The sequence below is a fragment of the Agelaius phoeniceus genome, chromosome 9 (genome assembly GCF_051311805.1).
Source record: "Agelaius phoeniceus isolate bAgePho1 chromosome 9, bAgePho1.hap1, whole genome shotgun sequence".
Taxonomy (NCBI): domain Eukaryota; kingdom Metazoa; phylum Chordata; class Aves; order Passeriformes; family Icteridae; genus Agelaius; species Agelaius phoeniceus.
This window is the reverse complement of record NC_135273.1, coordinates 20356320-20375276: the sequence shown is the minus strand read 5'-3', so window position 1 is coordinate 20375276 and position 18957 is coordinate 20356320. Positions and strand designations below refer to the sequence as shown.

Here is an 18957-nt window from a genome sequence, read left to right as displayed (position 1 = left end):
CTTCATCTGTACCTTTCATCCTAAGCAGCAATACAATCACAGCTTTATGCTCTTTCCCATAACTGACTGAATTATCAGAACTGCCACCTGACATTTGAAGCAGGAGGAAAAACAGGTGTCACTGGGTGACAAAACAGGCATTTTAGCAGTAGTTAAAGGCTGCAATTCCTGTTTCCATATTTACCCTTACCATACTTAGCCAAGTAGTTGATGAGGGTGTCAGTCTCACAGTTCCGATAGAGGTCAGCAAGCTGCGTGCAGCAGTTTAAGGAGAGATTGTGAATGCGGAGCCGTCGCTGTCCTGCACAACTTGTATACAGCAGAGCACACTGCAGGAGAAAAAAATGCCAGGAGACACAGAAATAAGGTCCTCTTACAATGAGAAGGGCAGGGTTAGAATATACTTTATTAAAAGCTAGGACTCAGATGCAAAAACAAATAAGGTGACTACATAAAAGACTTGGACAATAAGCTAGAAACACATGCTAAGAATCAGGGTCAATGAAAAGTAACAAGCAGCAATTTTAGCAGCTGTATTAAGGGACTTGGTCTTAGAAGACAGGACTGTGGTTTGAAGCAGTCTAGGTCACCCTAAAAACAAGTATGCTGGAGGGGTATGGTTAGATGCAGAAAGAAAGAACCAAAAATTCCTTGAAGAAGTGTCTAATAGTTCAGTTCAATTACCAACTCACATCTTCTACAAAGCCTCCCCCCTCACCTGAAGCAGTGCACCACTATCTTCACTCAATTTATCATCATGCTTGAATTCCACTGTTATTGTTTTATCACAGTCCAGACCTGCCATCTCTACATCAGTTGTGTTGCTCATATAGAAAGCTCCAAAAAAGTCCGTTGCTCTAATACCTAAAAGAGGGAAAAACCCAACATGAACCACCATTTTCAACACAATACAACATAGTCAGCCTTTTGACCCTGACACCAAGTTATCCTGACCAATTTCAGCAGGGATCTTTGCAGTCTCAACAAAAGTCTTAGAATTCCAAAGCTTTAGCAGAGCTTTTGGGATAGCCTAGTCACCATGTGTTTTAAATTCTAGGAAGATTTCTTTCTTCCCATGAGACATGCTTGAAGTGGCCAATTCATTAAGATTCCTCCCTGCTAACACCCACCTGTGCTTGTGCGCACTCTCATTACGGCATCAAATCCCACTTCTTTCTGGACGTCCCTTCTCAAGTCGTTCAGGAATCTGTACTGGTCTGTCTCCAGCTAGAAGGCAAGCAGTAATTGAAGTTTCACACTTTCATAAATCAGACTGGCTTCATAAACCATAAAGTAATGTAAAACCAGACACTACCTCCTATGGTCTTACTTTAAAAGTCACCGATATCAGGCTCAGTGGCCTGCTAATAAAATATTGTGCTAAGAGGTAACAGCCTAGCTCTTCCTGTTGGGTTTTGTTATTAACAGAGATGTTTGTATAAAGACACAAAGCTAGCACATAATTTTGCTGATTATCTTGAAATTTAAGTAGCCATTTATTTCCAAAGAAGTACTTCTTCACTATGGTTCCCACTATGAAAAAAATAACTCTCAGCTAAACAATAATTCTTACTTCAGCAGTCTGAGTCAATGTCACTCCTACCTGGAAATAGGCATACTTATAAATGGAGCCTCCTGTCTGGTAAGGTACCACACCCAGCGTGGCCACATCCAAATACTGGTTTGGAAACAGGAATAGATCCACACAGCAGCCCTGGGCCACACAGTCCTTGGCCAAGTTGTTGTAAAAGCTCGTCTGTGGTTGAAACAAAGTCTAAGAAAGGAAATCAGAGATGACATCAGAAGTTTGTCCAGGAAAAGGAAAGTGAGATCCAGTTTATAATCCCAGTCAATACTCTTATACTTTAAGTCTTTCTTCAGGGGAAATAGAATCATCTAAATTCTCCCTGACTCTGCCTTTGAAGAACTGTTAATTATTATGAAAATTACTACACATTTTGCTTTAATTGTAAATTCAGCACATTTACTTTAACACAGATTTTGGTATTTTACCCTGTGTAATAATCTAGAGCTAACTCTTCTTGCTCTTAAACTAGAGCTGTCCTTATGATGTCAAGTCTCCATAGCCCTGCTTGGGAGCAGAAGACAAAAGTGGAATATTAAAAGATATTAGCTGGGACAGTTACAGAATGTGCTATCCTTGTAATTTTTTTAATACTGTTTCAGTTATTTTATTCCATAAAAAGCATAATATACACCCTTATGTAAAGATTATGCAAACCATTATTACCTTCTCCTTATCTGTGTTGATCAGTTTCCTATCATCCCTGTTCTTTAACTTCCCTGGAGCCTCTGCAATGGGCAGAGAGGTGTGGAAAATGAAGAGCTTGCCAGCACACTCAGCTGCCTGCAGGAAAGTGAGTGCAATAACAGAGGTCAGAAAGATCTACAAAAATTGTAAGGGAAGCTGTGATTCAAGAACAAACATTCAAGCAACCTCATCACTCTTTTAATGTCAGGGTGATTCTACCAACACACAGGCTCACTGTCACTCGGTTATGTGACTGGTGTCCAACAGAGGGAGCACAAATTACTGGTCAGTTACAGAAGAACAAGTCTCTACTGAGTTCTACTGGATTTGTGCTAATTCCACAGCAGGGAGAAAAGGACTTTCTCCAAGGATACAGAGTAAGCAGGACCCAGATACAAAAGGTTTTGTGCAAACGTGTTGCATTGTCTTCTTCCCTGATTTGCAGTTACTGGATTTGTGGAAAAAAGTCACAGAAATGGCAAAGAATTTTGTAATCTGAGCTTCAACAGCTCAGTAATTTTAAATCAACACCCTATGCCAACACTAGCTAATGTTTAATAGGTTATTTTCTCTGACACATGCAGTATGTAAAAATCAATTAGCAATTTTTACTACTTCTTGATTGAACAATTGTAACAAAAACTGAGTTTAAGAGAGACTTTAAAGGATCATTCCCTCTGTACTCAGCACTGGTGAGGCTACACCTTGATGTTTTGGGCCCTTCATTACAAGGACACTGAGATGCTGTGGCATGTTCAGAGAAGGGCTGTGGAGCTGGTTAAGGGTCTGGAGCACAATTCTTGCATGAGCAATGAGTGAGAGAACTCAGGTTGGGGAGGCTCAGGGGAGATCTTCTGGCTCTCTACAACTACCTGAAAGGAGATTGTAGTCAGGTGGGAATCAGCATTTTCTCCCATGTAATATGAGATAGGACAATAGGAAATGGCTTCAAATTGCAGCAGGGGAGTTTTAGATTAGATACTGGGAAAAACTTCTTCATGGAAATGGTTGTCAAGCCCTGGAACAGGCTGCCCAAGGAAGTGGTGGAGTTAGCATCCCTGGAGGTATTTGAAAGATGTTAGGAACATGGTTTAGTGGAGGACATAGCAGTACTGGGTTAAAGGTTGGACTTATCATAAAAGTCTCTTCCAACTAAAATGATTCGCTGACCGATGTGACAGACAAATAGAGCTGTGTCACCAGTTTGGGGTGAGGTCATACAGGCAGTCAATTTGATCAGTAGATACAAATCAGAGTTAAACCATGCATGTAATTCTCTCTGGATGACGTACTGGAATGGAAGAACTTCAAGAAAAGTTCGCTTGTTTAGCACATTGCTGCAGGCAACTTCAAGAGGTGATATTCTCTCCTTTTATTTAAGATTCTACCAGAGCACAGGATTAAAAAGACACCAAACTATGGAACACCTCCATGAGATTTAACAGACTTCAGCAGTGGTTTTTCAGTGCTGGAGGGGTTTTTTTTTTCCCCCCATAGGTTCTATGAACTGTTTAAAGCAAAACTCAGACAGACAACTGTGAGTAAGCCATGTTCTTGCACTTTGAAAAAAATTAGTTAAAAAAGAATTGGGTAAAGAACATATAGATAGGTGCACAAAACAGAAGGTTCATGCACTTCAAGAATGAGCCAAGTACTCCCTACATGTAGTGCATCTAGTACAAGGAGCTTACAAAATCTTTAGAATTGCCTTAATAGTGTATGTTAGCAGAATATAAACTTCAGAGTACTTGGCTGAAAACAATTTGTCATAAAAATGCATTTACTAACCTTCAGCGCCTCCAGCCCTGCTTGAATCACAGGTGCAAAAACAGTTTCTGTTTCTCTCGTGTCTGCAAACATTTCTGGAATCTGATCCAGCAAACTAGCAAAGAACAAGAAAAAAAAAAGAGCAATTCAAGATCCTATTTAATAAGAAAAGCCACACAGCTGTAGTTGATGATTTATAGGATTGAGGTGGTTTAAACAGAAGCCCCTAACATGTCTGTAAATTTGCGTAACTTTTACAGTATTTGGCATCTCATCTGGAAAAAATGCTGCCTTGTTCTCCATTGGCTTCTCTCATCTATTTCCTCAGTGTCTTCTGTATAGCCTCAACTGATGCCAATTCCACAGCTCTTCTGTATTTTTTATCTTTTAATATATTCCAATGTACATAGGTAAGTAAATTCTTAGGAAATACTAGTGACATTTGGCCTCTGCAAAGCATCTTGTGTACTACTCAAAGATTAATAGGTGTAATCCACAGTCTTGTATTTAGGCTTGTTTAATGCATTAAAAAGGCTAGAAATTTTCTCTAAAAACATGCAATTCCAGTTCTATTTCCTAACATGTAGTTAGCTACACACCATAGATTAATTACACTTCAAGTACCACAGTAAACAGTTTGCCAAAACTTTGCTAACTTCCTTCTTTCCTTTCAGATTTTATCTTCTCTATCCCACTTTTTTTTTTTCTCTACAGAACCAAAACTGGACATCCCTGTTGTCTCAGTTTGCAGTTATTTAAGCAGCTGAATTAAAGACAGTGATTCAGTATTCTTACAGCTTTCACTCTGCATCATCCTGGTTGTGTTTTGTTGTGGCTTTATTTTAGGTGGGGCTTTTTTTGGCTTGGATTTTGTTTGTTTTTCCTTTTTTTCTCTCCAGAAATGCCCTTCTGCACTAAATGCCCTTATATACACTTTCTGCCAAGCTGGACTATGAACCAAATAATCCCTTAGCTCTTCAATTTCCCCATCCTCCTGTGCCAGCTTAATCTCAAATAGTGTAGCAAATTAAAGTACATGGAGTGACTTGACATGACAATTAAGCATGTAACATTTGAATCTACCAAACAAGTATTTTACCACACACATTGTAAATCAATTGATATTACCTGGCAATAACTGTCCTGGACTCATTGACATTCACCAGAAAACCATCAAGGAGTGGCACAAACATATCTGCCACATCTGAGACCACCATCATTTGTGGCTGTGCCAGTGAGCTCTTCACGTTATAGAAGTGTAAAACTTTGTTGTAGGTGACAAAGCCCACTCGAATGGCTGATTCCTCCATGTTCCCTTCCCTGTAAGAGATATACTTGCCTTCACAACCAAGAAGATAGATAAACCATTACATATAACCCACACATTAAGGGAAAAATGAAAGGAAGCAGAATTTATTTTCACCAAGAAGGGTTTCAAAAAAGATGTTCTGCTTGGCCTTTTTCTGAAGAAAAGCTTGACAGGATTATCAAGTAATTTTTAAACTTCTAGCATTTTTTAAAGAGAAAAAATAACAGCATCCTCCATTTGCATTGACTACAGTAGTTTACAATATACCTACCTGGGCAGATAATCCAGGAGTGACTTTAATTCTTCACATATTAGCCTCACTAAGCCACTCTTCACAGCATTGTAAGACACATCAATCATAAAAATGAAAGCAGGTGGACTAGGGAACTTGTTATTCTGTGAAAGAGAGGGAAGAAATCAGACTATTACCATGTAATGCAGCTCATGTAAGAGCTCCCTAACACAGACAAATCAATGCTTGTCAAAACTTAGCTGCTTTCATGTACCTCTGTAAGCATGAGCAGCAGTTGTTTCTTAAGCTCTCTCTCCTATCCTTTTCCAACTAACAGACGTGGTATCATACTATATTTGAAATGGACTGGTATTAAATGCCCTAAACTGACTTTACCATTGATCAGAGAACAATTACAACTAAATAATCCATTTACATGATTCAGCTAGATTGGAAAAGTAGACAGGGATGATTTCTGCCAGTTCTCAAAACTTTGGACCCTGACCAGACTTATCATAGGTGATTCCATCAACATAAAGTAAAATATTTTCCTCTCCAAGGATTACAACCTTTTCCTTCTTAAAAATCAGGCCTTCTTTGGAAATGAAAAACTTCTTTTAGTCAGTAGTTTTCTGAAGTCTATAGGTCATACTGGAACAAGCACTCAGAACAAAAGCAAAACATAAGAACTTTCAAAAAAGCTGTGAAGATCACATCTTCTTTGAAGTTCATATGCTGTTAGAAAATAATTGGACTTTTGCTTAACTCAAAGTAAAGCAGAGGCATTAGAAGGCAACCAGTATCAACTTGCAACATTTAGGCATCTATTTTCTCATCGTAATATTTCAGCAGAGATATAAGTTGCTTTAATAAATACCTTGCACATAGTTTCCCTATTCCTTAGAAGTTAATTATTATTTAAGCGTTTAATTTAAAAGCAAACCAGCTATGAAATATATATTTCCACACTTTTCTTGTGCTTCTAACCACTATGGCAGGATTTGACATTGAAGTTCAATAGGTAAGGTCTGCCTTGTGGAACAGGTGGCACATTGCATAGTTACTACTGTACTTGCATTGAACCTTTCCTACAATTCCCTTTTCTGCCAAGGACTACTGCACAAGAATCCCTTCTGTAGAATTCCTAAGGTAAGTGCAGCTACAGCTGCTTATATAGCTCCAGAAAAAAAAATACAGAGACAGCTATTCAATTATATTATGTCATGTGTGATCAGGACCTTACTGATTTTGTAAGTAAGCAAACAAGGATGTTCTTTTTCACAATCAAGTGCGCTGGATTAATGCTGTTAATTATCTCTGCCAGCTAGAAATCAGCCCCAGACAATCAATGTCTTTCTTACTTTGAAGAAAATAGTCTTTTTACTTAAAAGCAAAATAAATACAGCAATAAAAACATACTACTGTACCTTGCAATAGTCAACTGTTGCTAGAAACTCGTATGACCCCAGTGATAACTCAGGTCGGTCATAGAAATCTACTCGCTTTCCAGTATGATCCAAATGTTGGAAGTAGTGAGGTGGAACTGGGAAAGGAAAAATCCTTAAACTCAGTGATATGCCCATAATAAACACTGGAACTAGGGTGCCAACATGACAACAACTGTTTCAAACTAAACTCCAGGAAAGTGAACTAGCACTCTGGATTAGCCCACAAGTATTAAAAATACTAATGCAATTTAAGAATATCATAAAAGCAAAACAATACAAACTTATTCCAGTTCGTCTCATGCATCAGACAGCACACAGTATAGTTACTGTTATATTTTTCTTGAATCTCCTTTCCATTTCCTATCAGAAACATCACTACAATACAGTTTTAGGATTATTCTGAAGGATCTAATCCAAAGGAAAAATATAACCGTCCCATATAAGTAGTAATAAATTACTTAAAAGTGAGTTTGAGGCAAACTACAGGCTACGGCATTACTGACTCAAGTCAGGCTTACTAAAAGACTGAGCTCCTTATTTTGCTATATAAATTAGTTTTTCCTTCTCTTCCTGTGCTGCACAAGAGTGAAGCCTCCAGGCACTCTCGTGTGCAGAGACTCCCATAATCTTTTTATCAGAATAGACAAAGTCCTTCTTACAGTGGATTAAGGAGGAACAGAAGTGCAACCACAAGCCCAGAACCCAGTACTTTTGTGCTGGTACAAGGCATAAGAAAATAAAATGGGAGTTAAGCTAAATTTTTGCCTACAAAACTCAGCTGTAGAAACAAAGCATTTCCCTTATGCCCCAAGAACTACCATGACAGACACTCCCTCCTGCAGAACTGCTCGGGTGACAAAATTTATTCCAGCCATAGCTGTCTATATAGCTCTATACAGCTGTCTATACAGCCCCAGAGGAGATTAAAATGAGATTACCTGGAATGACATTATTCACCACATTTAAACTATTCTAAACATTCCAAGTTTCAAAAGTTCAAAAGAAAACAAAGTGATATCATTAAGATTATATATAAGCTTTTATCACTCTTGTCTCCAAGTACACATCCCATACAAGTTAATTTGGTACTTGCAAAGAAGAAATACCTCATGGTATTTGCAGAGAAAACAAAAATTGTTATTAGGTTTTAGGTACAGCTACCTTGTGTTTTCACAGTATTGCTTTCATCAGCAGTGCCTCAGCATCCCTCCCTTTTCTGCCTCTGCTCAATTGTTACAGGTACAGCCCTTCTTACAGCTGCTGAGTGAGCAGGACAGGGAGTGTATGCAGGCAGAAAATCACCAGACAAAATTGGTTTTTAAAGTTGGCCATTTCTAATTCCCATTTTGGTTAGTACCAACAGTTGTACAGCATAACTGAGGTGGTAAGAACAGTCCATTAAACGCCATCAGTGCTACCAAATGGAACATTGAAAACATCATCATAAGGTTTGTTCTACCTTACTTTCCTCTATGCCTTCAAAACAAATCTACAAATGTCATGCTATGAGCAGCTCATTGTCACTTCTGCTTAAAAGGAAGCCATGTTTTGTACTAATTTAGAAAAGCAACTAATATTAACTGGCCTGTACTGCACACTCTCATTCAGCTGTAGCAGATTTAACTGCAATCTCATCTCAAAGGAGTGTTAGTGAGACAAAAAAAGGCTTTGTGAGAAAAAAAATAATCCTAACACATGCTACTGACTAGACCTATATATCAGTCTGTTAAAAAACCCTGTACTTTCGAAATACCCTAAGAAAATACAATAGACTTTTAAACCACCAGGCATTATGCTACAAATACCTCATATTAAAAATTTGCTACAATACTACAACACATAAGCACCTTTTTGAACACAATTTCAGAACTGAACACTGAACATGCCTTCCAATAATTTTTTACAAGACTAGACACATACTAAATCACAGTATTCATTATAAATGATCATAACATGATCAAGACTTATTTGCTTGCATCTTGTTCAAAGACCTTTCCAGTAGAGCCCAGAGAGGCATTTCCAGAAGAAACCTTACCCTCAGTGACACAGCTGCAGAAACAACACTGGAACCTCCTTCCACCTTCAATGAATTGCATAAAAGGGCACATGTAAGCTTTGCACCTATTGCATCGGACAGGACCGGATTCTCCGTGGTCTACCAAATAAGGAAGGGTCTGTGGAAGCAAGAGAAAAAAACATGAAAAGAAAGGTCTCATGCTGATGAGAAAGTTTTAAGCTTTGCATTGTGTGGTCATTGCTATCTCCCTGTACACTGCATAGGATTTAGCATTTGGCAGCTGTGGGATAGAGTGTAGGGGATGTGGGAAGCCTGAACAAGTATTTAAGTGCTTTTCAATTCAAGCTCTAGCACAGCAGTATTTTGAGGGTTAGAGTCATTAATGGGCTATCCCACCTAGCTATGTAAAGCTTTAGCTCTATTTACAGTGTTGCTACTCTGAACAGCTGAGTCTTCATCTGTTGGAAGGGCCCCTCTACAGTGAGTTTGCCCTTGCCACTAAGAACTTCCAAATACTAGAAGCTGACTGGTCTCCAGGGCAATTTTCCAATCGTGGCCTTTTTTTTCTGGACACTACAAGTGTTTGTTCGAAGTATAAATACACCAGGAGACCAAACAACTATTATTTGTAAAGTGTCTCTAAAAATGTGTAACTCTACAAGCCTCCAAGTTATCAATAAGACCTTATTCTCCTATTGTGGACTTTTTAAACTTCAGCCACAGATCAGTTTTATCATAAACCAGTTTTTAAAATTCAAACCATAGTTTAGGGACATAAATGAAATGCAACAAGAGAAAAACACCCTTAAAAGACCAGAGGAAATTGCTTTCCTCAGCAGATGCTACAGTTAGGTTTAACAGGGCACAGAACACTGCGGACCTATATATTCAAATTTAACAAGCCTGTTTGTCTTCATGTCACTGCTCCAAGCAGGCTAACATTACACAACAGCCAGAGTATTCAGCCTACTTTAAAAAACGTCAAACTCTGTAAAAATCTCTGAGCTTTCATATTCTCAGCAACCAAACATGAGTGGGTAAAAGGCTCAATGGCCACACATTACAACTAGAAGAAAGTAAGTGCTGAGAGAGAAAGGGCGGAAATACAAGTGCAGCTCAACAGTGCTCAGTACTTAGTGTTGTGCTGTCATCCCACACAGTGCTGTGCATATACATGCATATAAGACAGCCAAACCAGTGCTGTTCCATACATTCTCATCCAATTTCACAACCTGGCATTCTAGAAAAGACTTAATACCTATGATTAGCAACCATTTAAATACTTTAGACTAAGAAAGAAACTGAGATCAGCTGGAAGTGTACACCTCTGTGACCACCCTAGTATTTTGGTCACTTAGTCACAGTGCTTGACAGCTACTGCAAAAAAGCTGAAATTATCATGGCAGTCAAAATACTAAATGTTTGGAACACAACATTCTTCTGCTTTACAGAAGCAGAAGCTTCTGCTATCACACGCCTGTTGGGGAATCAATGTTTACCTGGACTTCTTCACCTCAATATGCTTCTAAACAAATCTGTTAAATGCTGACACCTGAGCGTGCCCATGGCACACATAACCCCAGCACTGCTCTCACCTCCTCCGGTGGCAGAGTAGCCAGCGGCTTTATGACGGCAGCCAGAGGAACTTGGGATTGTTTGGCCATGTCAGACGTGCAGGGAATATTGTAAGATGTGCATCTGATGTAGCGGGGGCTTGCATTACCTGGGGAACAAATAAAAAAGCCCCACAAATTTCAGTACAAATTCAGTTCATATTCAAGAACAGAAACAAAGATACCTTAAGTTGTGTCGTTAAGCCACACACACTATGAGCTTAGCTAAATATTGTTTTAATCTATGGAAAGCTTGAATTCCCAATAAAATACCTCCTCATTATTAACTATATATAATAAAAGATCTTAAAACAAATGAACTTGACTCCCTGTCAACCTAAAGCTATAAAAAAGCATTTCTGTTTCATATATTCAGAGACTAAAACATAACGTAGACAGAAACCTCTACTTAAACATTTCTACTGTTTCGTTTTGTAATTTGGGCTGAAGAGTAAAATACTTGATTATAGAACTGAAGAACTTGATTATAGATTCTGAAGTTTTTTCTGGAACTTTAAAGCTCAAAAGAAGTGTCAGCAATTAAAAGATGAAATATCTTTTCTCTACGGAGCCCTCAGACCTATTTATATCCCTCTCCATTTTAAAAAATACAGTTGCCAGTCCAATTCTAATGATATTGCTAGTAGATTTCAGTTCTTAAACATTTTTTACAAAGCTCTACAGTAGAGGTCTCATTTGCTGCTTTCTGGTATCTCTGCTAATGCTGGTCCTAGGTATCTGCCTTGGAAAACATCTTTTACCTGCAAATTGGTTACTAGCTACCAAACAATCAGGAGAATCTAAACTGAGATCAAATCAACACAGGACTTGAAACTAAGCTTCTGTTGGTAAAACACACGTTTCCTTTAAAGACACGGTTTTGTCACTGACTCTGTGTTTTGTTTGTTTGTTTAGGAAAATAAAAATAGTTTACCTTGATCCTTGACCAAGAAATTTGTAGTAACAAGAGGTGGGACCTGCCCTCTCACTCCAGTGACAAATGGTTCTGACCCACGGTTATTTCTGTCATCTTCAATCACTTGAATCTGTGATGGAAAATACCATGTTATTACGTGGAGGCTTGGTTTCAAAGTAAAATAAGTAAAATAAAAAATCTCTAAGGCAGTAAAAAGGGGACCTGAGGCAAACATTACTATCTCTAAAAATAGAAGAGCAAGTAAATTTTGTCAAGCAGTCACCTCTCAGTTTGATTTCAAATAGTACTTATTGACTAACGATAAATTACAAGCTGCAAATAGTATTTTTCCCCAAGTATTATACTTAGTATTTTGTGTTTTAAAGTCTGACCTGAGCTCAAAAAAGCCAAACTCAGACCAAGAAAGGAATTTTTTTAGGTATTCCCCTGTACAGTTCTAGTCAAGTAAGAATTAGAAGCTTCTGTAATCCTCAAGCTGAAGTCCTACAGGTAACCTGGCCTTTTCTTTCCATTACGGTCCCACTGTTTCCATAGTATGCCTTTATTTCTAACCACTGTAACTCTGGCCTAAAGACAGATGGCTTGCAAGGTGGAAGTCTTCATTACTTTGTGGTGCTCAAGGGTTTGTGATTTGAATTCTACAAATGTGGAAAGTGAAATTTCAATAGACTTGTCAATGAATCAAACTTCAAAGTAAAAATCTTAAATTTCTTGGTATTTCAAATTCTTCACAAGTGCAAATTTGCTTAAGATAACAGAAATGTATTAAATAGTTTGCCTTAACTAAAATATTCACTGACCTTTGTAGCTGTACACAGCTCAAACTACATTTCCTCAGTGGCGACTGAATGAAAGAATTAAAGCTAGCAATCATTCTTCTGCTCTTATTTTGCCATCAAATACACCTGCCTTTGCCTAGAGCAAATTCTGAGATTCAGAAGTTTGTATGGCAGAACTTCCATCCTCTCACTACTGATTGCAAGCAGAGAGCCTCCCATAGCCTCAGTGACTACTCTAGAATAAATGTAGTCCCATTACAAAAGTCTACAGGCTGACTGGCGGTGATCTCACCACTGGTACCTGTTAAATTATGAACTTTGACTACATGAGGAAGCAGTGACACAGGGTAACAAAAACCAAAAGTTTTTTTTTTGTCTTCCAATCCAAAAGGTAGCTGCTTTTTTCTTTCTTTAGATAAGACTGTCCAACATAAACATTAAATTTTCAAATTCAAAATTTAATGGTTATGCATGAGCACAGATAATGAGAGAATGTTTATAGCTCCCCATGTCTCATACTAGAAGATTTGTATCAGGAATTAACATTAAAAAAACTCCAGTTCATCTGCAATTTTAGAACTCCAGAGCACTGGCCCAGTACTGGTATATCAGCAAGAACAGTAATCAAATTCTGATCACAACACAGTAGAAAACATGGCTACAACAGCTCATGCTGTGTGCATACTGACACGAGACACACATTGTATGGGCAACTACACAACTGGCTCACATTGAAAATGCCAGCTGGAATCTGGTGAAGGCAATAGCCTAAAGCTCAGACAAAGTGAAGGGGAGACATTCTTCATGATCTGTTTCTGAAACACTGCTTTCTATTGCCTCACCATTCATCACAGTAGATTTTAACAGCCTCATGTGGTGTAATGTTACTCATTTTGATAAGGCAAGCAGAAGACAGCAAGGAAAGGGTAAAAGATTAATGATGGAGGGTTAGCAAGGTGAAGTTCAGGTTTCAGGCATGCACAGATGGTCACCAACACACAGTCTACAATTGACATATATACAGCACTTACTGGACTAGGAATTGCATCTGGGTCTATTCTGTGCCTGGGTTTCTGCTGGGGTGGCAGCTCATTAAGTTGCTTTTTTTTTTAATAAGAAATAAAGAGTGTAAAAAAAAAAGAGAGAATAATAAACCAAAAAGTAACAGTGTTACTTCTCTCTACCCAAACCTGTAGCACTGGAATTAGATAGATTTAGATACTGGTTCATGCAACAGGACATCAGCTTCTGCAGCAAACACTGATCCCAAAACCAGTCTTGCCAGGATATTGGGCTTGGCTCTGAACACCTTGCTAATGAAGGCAGTGGCTCACCTGCTAATTTTGGTTAGAAACTGAGGATTTATGCTTTAAGAACATGCTAACATGAAGGCAACTGACACAAGCCATTTGAGATTTCATTTAGCGGAAGAGAGGCAGACAAGCAATTAAAGACTTATATTCTATGAAAAAAATCCAGTAGTAAGCTTTACATAAACCTGGAATCTAAATAGGTAAATCTTTTTTAAATAGAAGTACCTTCTGAATAACATCAGTTCTGATCTAACTCAAGACTACATTATTTCATAGTTTTGAAACAGCATCAAGAGCAGTGGAAGGAACAGCACTGTAGACCAGTGGCAACAATACCACCAGGTGTAATACTACTCAATGTTGGTAACCATTACATATAACTGCTTATCCTGTCTCAGAACCTCCACTCTGAAAGACAATCCCAGTTTGAAAAGCTGTCCATATTTGACTGATGTAGCATCATGACTTCATGACCCAAAAAAACACAAACCAGCTTTTTGACAGATTATAGGAAAAGCACTACAATCACCTCCTACAAACCATACTTTAAACATAAATCATACAGTTCACAGACTGTCACCTCAAAACCCAAAATTAGTTCACCTTGGAAAGTCATTATGTAAGAATCCAGAAATGGAGAAACATGTTTAATCAAAGCCCTCAAGGATCCTCAAAAGATAACACAGTACAAAAAAGACCTGAGGAATTAGAGCAGTGATTTCCATATGCAGTGCCATTCTTTAGTCACCAAGAAAAATACTGCCTCTGGGCTTATTCATCACAGAAGACTGAAGGCGGGAAGGAGAGAGAAACACAAGCAGGAAAACAGACTGATGTTCCTTGGAATGAGAAACCTGTTTTCAGCTTTGCTCTTTGTCAGTTGTCCTATGCAAAGACACTACAGAAGAGTTGACACTGGTAAGAACAAGTAAGCTTACAGGACTAGGAATGGAATCTGGATCCAAGCGTTTTGGTGGAGGTGGTGGTCCAGGGGGACTTCCATAATTTGGTGCTCCTGGATAGGCTCCTCCATAGTTTGGCTGGGGACCCCTCATCTGTCCAAAGGAACCTTAGCAAGAAAAGAACGAAAAAAATTAAAGTCAGGTGCTTTTCAGTTAATTATGATTAAACATATTTATCACAGTGTTTCAGCTTAGACTGGTACATCTCTATCAACAATCCACAAAATTAGACTTAAGGAAACAGAGGCTTTTAGTCTGAACTCTATCAGCTCCACCTCAGCCCAAACCAGCACACTACTGTAAGTAGTTTTAGAGTTTGTAATTGTTGATTATAATGCACATTAAGATCATGCACTATGAATATTTACCTGAAGAACTGTCTAATGGAAAGTACACACAGAACAGCCAAATAAGTGAGTGGATGACTCCTAATTCTTCAAATTAAAGATATGCAAGGAGTTCCCTTGGGCGATTTTGGCTTGTTTGAAACTACAGTAATAGGCTACGGTGTGATTTTCTCTTTTGTTTTGTAACTACCTGAAGCCATTTCATATTATTTTACACCATTCCAATCACTTACAAAGAGCATGATTTAACCCATTAGTATTTTTACAGTTCATAGGAATTTTAACAGATTTTTAAAGTAATTTACCTGTCCAGCTGTGCAAAGCTGCATGGGGGATGGAATTCTCAGTGCTAACATTTGCACATGATTATTTTATCCCAGCTATCTCTAAGTGTTATTGATTAAAAACCAGCCAAAACTGGTTTTAATTCAGAAAGCTTAACTGGTCTTACTTTTAAGATGTGCAAGGTTCTACAAGGGAGAAAAATATGATTATGCAAATTTAAGGAGAAAACATAGCAACTCCTTTTTCAACGCTTAACAACTCCTTTCACACACATTGCATATGCACGGTGGCCACAAATTTTAAAAATATAAAATAAGGCTTTTCAGTATTTCCAATGTCTATTTTTGAACAGGTGAAGTTGCAGACAACAAATTGGAGCCCATAATAAAATTCTGATCACAAATTCTGGTAGTATTATGGCACTAATTGCTAAACACCTTTTTGGCCAAGTAAGCTAGAATTTTTTTAGTTACATTAATCTGATTAAAACCTGTATTATAAAATACCTTAGAATGACACACAATTATTATCTCAGACATGAGCACAGGGAAACAAGAAGGAAGGTTTAATGTGCAGCCAGGAGCCCATAGGTGACAACGTGAAATCTAGTTCTCAGCATGCAGAGAATACTTAACTTAAAATTCCTATACTAGGAATACTCACCATTCTGCTGCATTTGGTATCCTGGCTGAGGAGGATGAGTGGGAGGAGGTGGTCCATGAAGACCACTCATGGGAGGCCCAGGGTGCAGCCCCGCCATAGCTGATGGAGGTGGTGGTGAGGAAACATGATTAGGCTGGGAGGATGGTGGTCCAGCAACTGTCTGCCCAGGCAGTGGTGGGCCTGGCATGGCAGGTGGCCTTGGAGCACCTGTGGTAGGAGGGTAAGAGGAAGGTCCAACCCCTGTAGAAGGAGGAGGTGGGGTAAAACCAGGAACTTGAGCAGGCAGGCGCTGAGTTGGTATTGTCTGACCAGGAAACGGAGGCTGTGCCACAGGAAGAGCCTGGGACACACTGGGAAGAGGGGGTCCTTGGCTCGCACTGTAAGGTGTGTAGAGACCAGATCCCGTTGCACTGACGCTTCCTGAGACTGGAGGAACCGATGCTGGGGGAGCCAGTAAGAAAAAAAAAGATATAACATCATTTTCTTCTATCCTCAAGACAATTAAGATGCAAGAAAAACCCATTCGCTCCAGATCACCTGAGTAAATCTACCACTTTCTCATCTTCAGATGAACTTAGCAGTACTGGCAGAGATAAATCCTAAATGACCATTGTCCTAGATTGATCAGAGAGCTGAAATTCCTTCAGTGGATCTGAAACTCAATAGTTCTTTCATTGCTTTCTCTCTCAAAGTCTGAGCTACTTATTTTACATAATCAGAATATATTTCAGGATTCAGGGCCAGAAAAAAAAGGACAAAGCCAGGAATATGCAAAACATGAACCACCACAAGTCTATCCATAGATTTTCTGAACTAAGTTTCTGTCTTAAACCCCACACTCAGTGGGAGCCTGTAGATCAAGAATGGTTTTGAGCTTTGTGGTTTTAATAGCATGAAACTAGCACCATTTGTATGTAGCACTGTACTATTTCTGAGAATAATTTTTGACAAATGTGCTACCAAAAGGCCAAGGAAATCTGTATCCCCTACCTACTCCTAATTTTCCTATAAAATCTGTCTTACAAGATGCTTGTTAAAAAGTACTTTAGCAAAACAATTTTTAAATAGTCAAACCAGTTTACACATAATAAAACCAAAACTCTAGTCATCAATTTAAAAAGTCCCCTAATCTACAGCAATGAGACTGTAGAACTAATACCATAGAACAAAAAGTATCTAAATTCAGTTTCTACTGTTTAAGTGAGTGTCTTCTTGACCTCTAGCAGAGCCCCATACCCAATCATTCAGAGTATTTTCAGCCCTTTGTGATTTACATTTACAGGGCCCTTTTTCCCTTTTTTTTTTTTTTGACTGGGCTGTCATACAACAGTGGCAAGACATGTAGACTTTCCAACAGGTGACTTAGGGGTAGACTCTCCAGTGTTTCACAAGATTCACCTAGTCAACGACCAATGCTATTGCTCTCCTTTGTTATCCACGTCCAGCAGTGCCAGCACTGTTCCCTGCAATAGTCTCAGTCCTGTTTTCCCCAATTATGACCTTATTAGTTAAGAAAACTACTGCTTACTATGGCAGACATCAACACCCAGAGAATTCCCACAACCATATACATGGTAATGAATCACTGACGAGAAAAATCTTTTATGAAATACTAGCAAAAATGAAAATCAATAGCACACTTCAGTAGTAAGGAAACCTTACCATAGCCCAGTCCAGCTGGAGGAGGAGCAGAGGCTGCAGTAGAGCCAATTGTCATCCCTGCCATGTGATTCCTGAGCTGCTGCACGCTGCCTGGGGGGGGCCCATATTGCTGGAACGTAGATATCTGGCTGACAGGCGTGGGTGCTGAGCCTGGCAGAAACGGCTGAGAAGCAGGTGGCCTGAGAGGAAAGATGACAAACTGAGTGAGTTCTCATTATAGAAGAAGTTACAATTCCCTGTGCCTTTTAAAATTCTTCTAGCACATAAACACTATATGGGTCTCAGATATTTACATGAAACACTGTAGCTCAGTTTTGGAAAAAAATTACATATTCTGCCTGTATCTGAATCCCTTTCTCCAAACAAATAAATCTATTAGCTCTTAAAATACAAATTCTGTATTTTTATTAATTCCATTTCAGTTTACACAACAAATCAGAAACACTGCATAGAGTCTATAGGGTGAGCAACAGTAAGGCCTGCACAGCTATGTAAAAATGTTGTGCCACTCAAAACATTTGAACTCTCCAGGACTATTGCCACTTTCACCACAGAGGTAATGGCAGTGTCTTTCTGGAAAAGATGTTGAAGAGCCTTAGATGACAGTAACTCAGGGATCCATAAGGACAGAAGAGGGCCCAGAATCAATACTAAGAAATTATTCAGTAAAGACTGACACAAGCTCCAGAGATCATTTCACACTGCCGAGGAACAAATACTACAGTTGGGTGGATGCAACTGATTTTTTTTAGAGGAAAACCAAAACCACAAAGAATGTCTTAGGAGGAGAAGAGATTTTCATCATTGACATCTGCTCACATCCTTTCACAAGTTTTTCATCTCCAGATATACTCACAGTCTGATGAATACCCCTGTGGCAAAACATTGCTCCGAAACAATAACAAGGAAAAAAGTCAATGTCCTACAAAACCCTGAAGTGCTTAGTTTGATTTAGATCTAAAAAGTCTAGACCTAGCATGAGTATGCCAAGGTGGGAATTTGTTACAATTCACTCTTCTCATATGCACCTCTGCACTGGGGCTGCTGAGGCTGGAATTCCATTCTGCACATCTCCATGTTCAAACTGACTGTATGCCACATGGCCAGAAGGATGAGATGCTCCAGAGGCTGGAGGAGGAGCTCCAGATGTTGGTGGGGCTCTTAATGAACCTACAAACATAAGGGAAAAATATTAAAATATCACAAATTATAGAAACAAGGGCTTGAACCATTGAAAAATTCAAGTGCAGAATTGCTATAACAATAGTCCATGAGTAACAAATAATTTATGCACAAATATTTTTAGCCAGTGTCACTAGTTACCATCTCCACACAGATCAAGCAGAAAATA

At 38.8% G+C, this 18957-nt stretch overlaps 1 protein-coding gene across 4 annotated transcripts in view; it reads right to left on the bottom strand.

The window, feature by feature from the left end:
* The window catches only part of SEC24C (SEC24 homolog C, COPII component), a 37843-nt gene that overhangs the window by 5881 nt on the left and 13005 nt on the right, over positions 1 to 18957 (bottom strand). For 2 of the 4 annotated variants that reach the window (XM_054637109.2, XM_077183214.1), the window contains 17 exons: positions 18635 to 18776; positions 17607 to 17785; positions 15945 to 16385; positions 14626 to 14756; positions 13406 to 13474; positions 11593 to 11704; positions 10641 to 10768; positions 9064 to 9202; positions 7008 to 7123; positions 5620 to 5744; positions 5168 to 5359; positions 4061 to 4154; positions 2252 to 2368; positions 1604 to 1774; positions 1131 to 1227; positions 719 to 864; positions 191 to 329 (listed from right to left, as the gene is read on the bottom strand). In XM_054637109.2, coding sequence (XP_054493084.2) covers positions 191 to 329; positions 719 to 864; positions 1131 to 1227; positions 1604 to 1774; positions 2252 to 2368; positions 4061 to 4154; positions 5168 to 5359; positions 5620 to 5744; positions 7008 to 7123; positions 9064 to 9202; positions 10641 to 10768; positions 11593 to 11704; positions 13406 to 13474; positions 14626 to 14756; positions 15945 to 16385; positions 17607 to 17785; positions 18635 to 18776 — 2538 coding nt within the window. The remainder of the gene's footprint in view (positions 1 to 190; positions 330 to 718; positions 865 to 1130; positions 1228 to 1603; positions 1775 to 2251; positions 2369 to 4060; positions 4155 to 5167; positions 5360 to 5619; positions 5745 to 7007; positions 7124 to 9063; positions 9203 to 10640; positions 10769 to 11592; positions 11705 to 13405; positions 13475 to 14625; positions 14757 to 15944; positions 16386 to 17606; positions 17786 to 18634; positions 18777 to 18957) is intronic. The other 2 variants (XM_077183213.1, XM_077183215.1) reach the window with 1 other exon arrangement.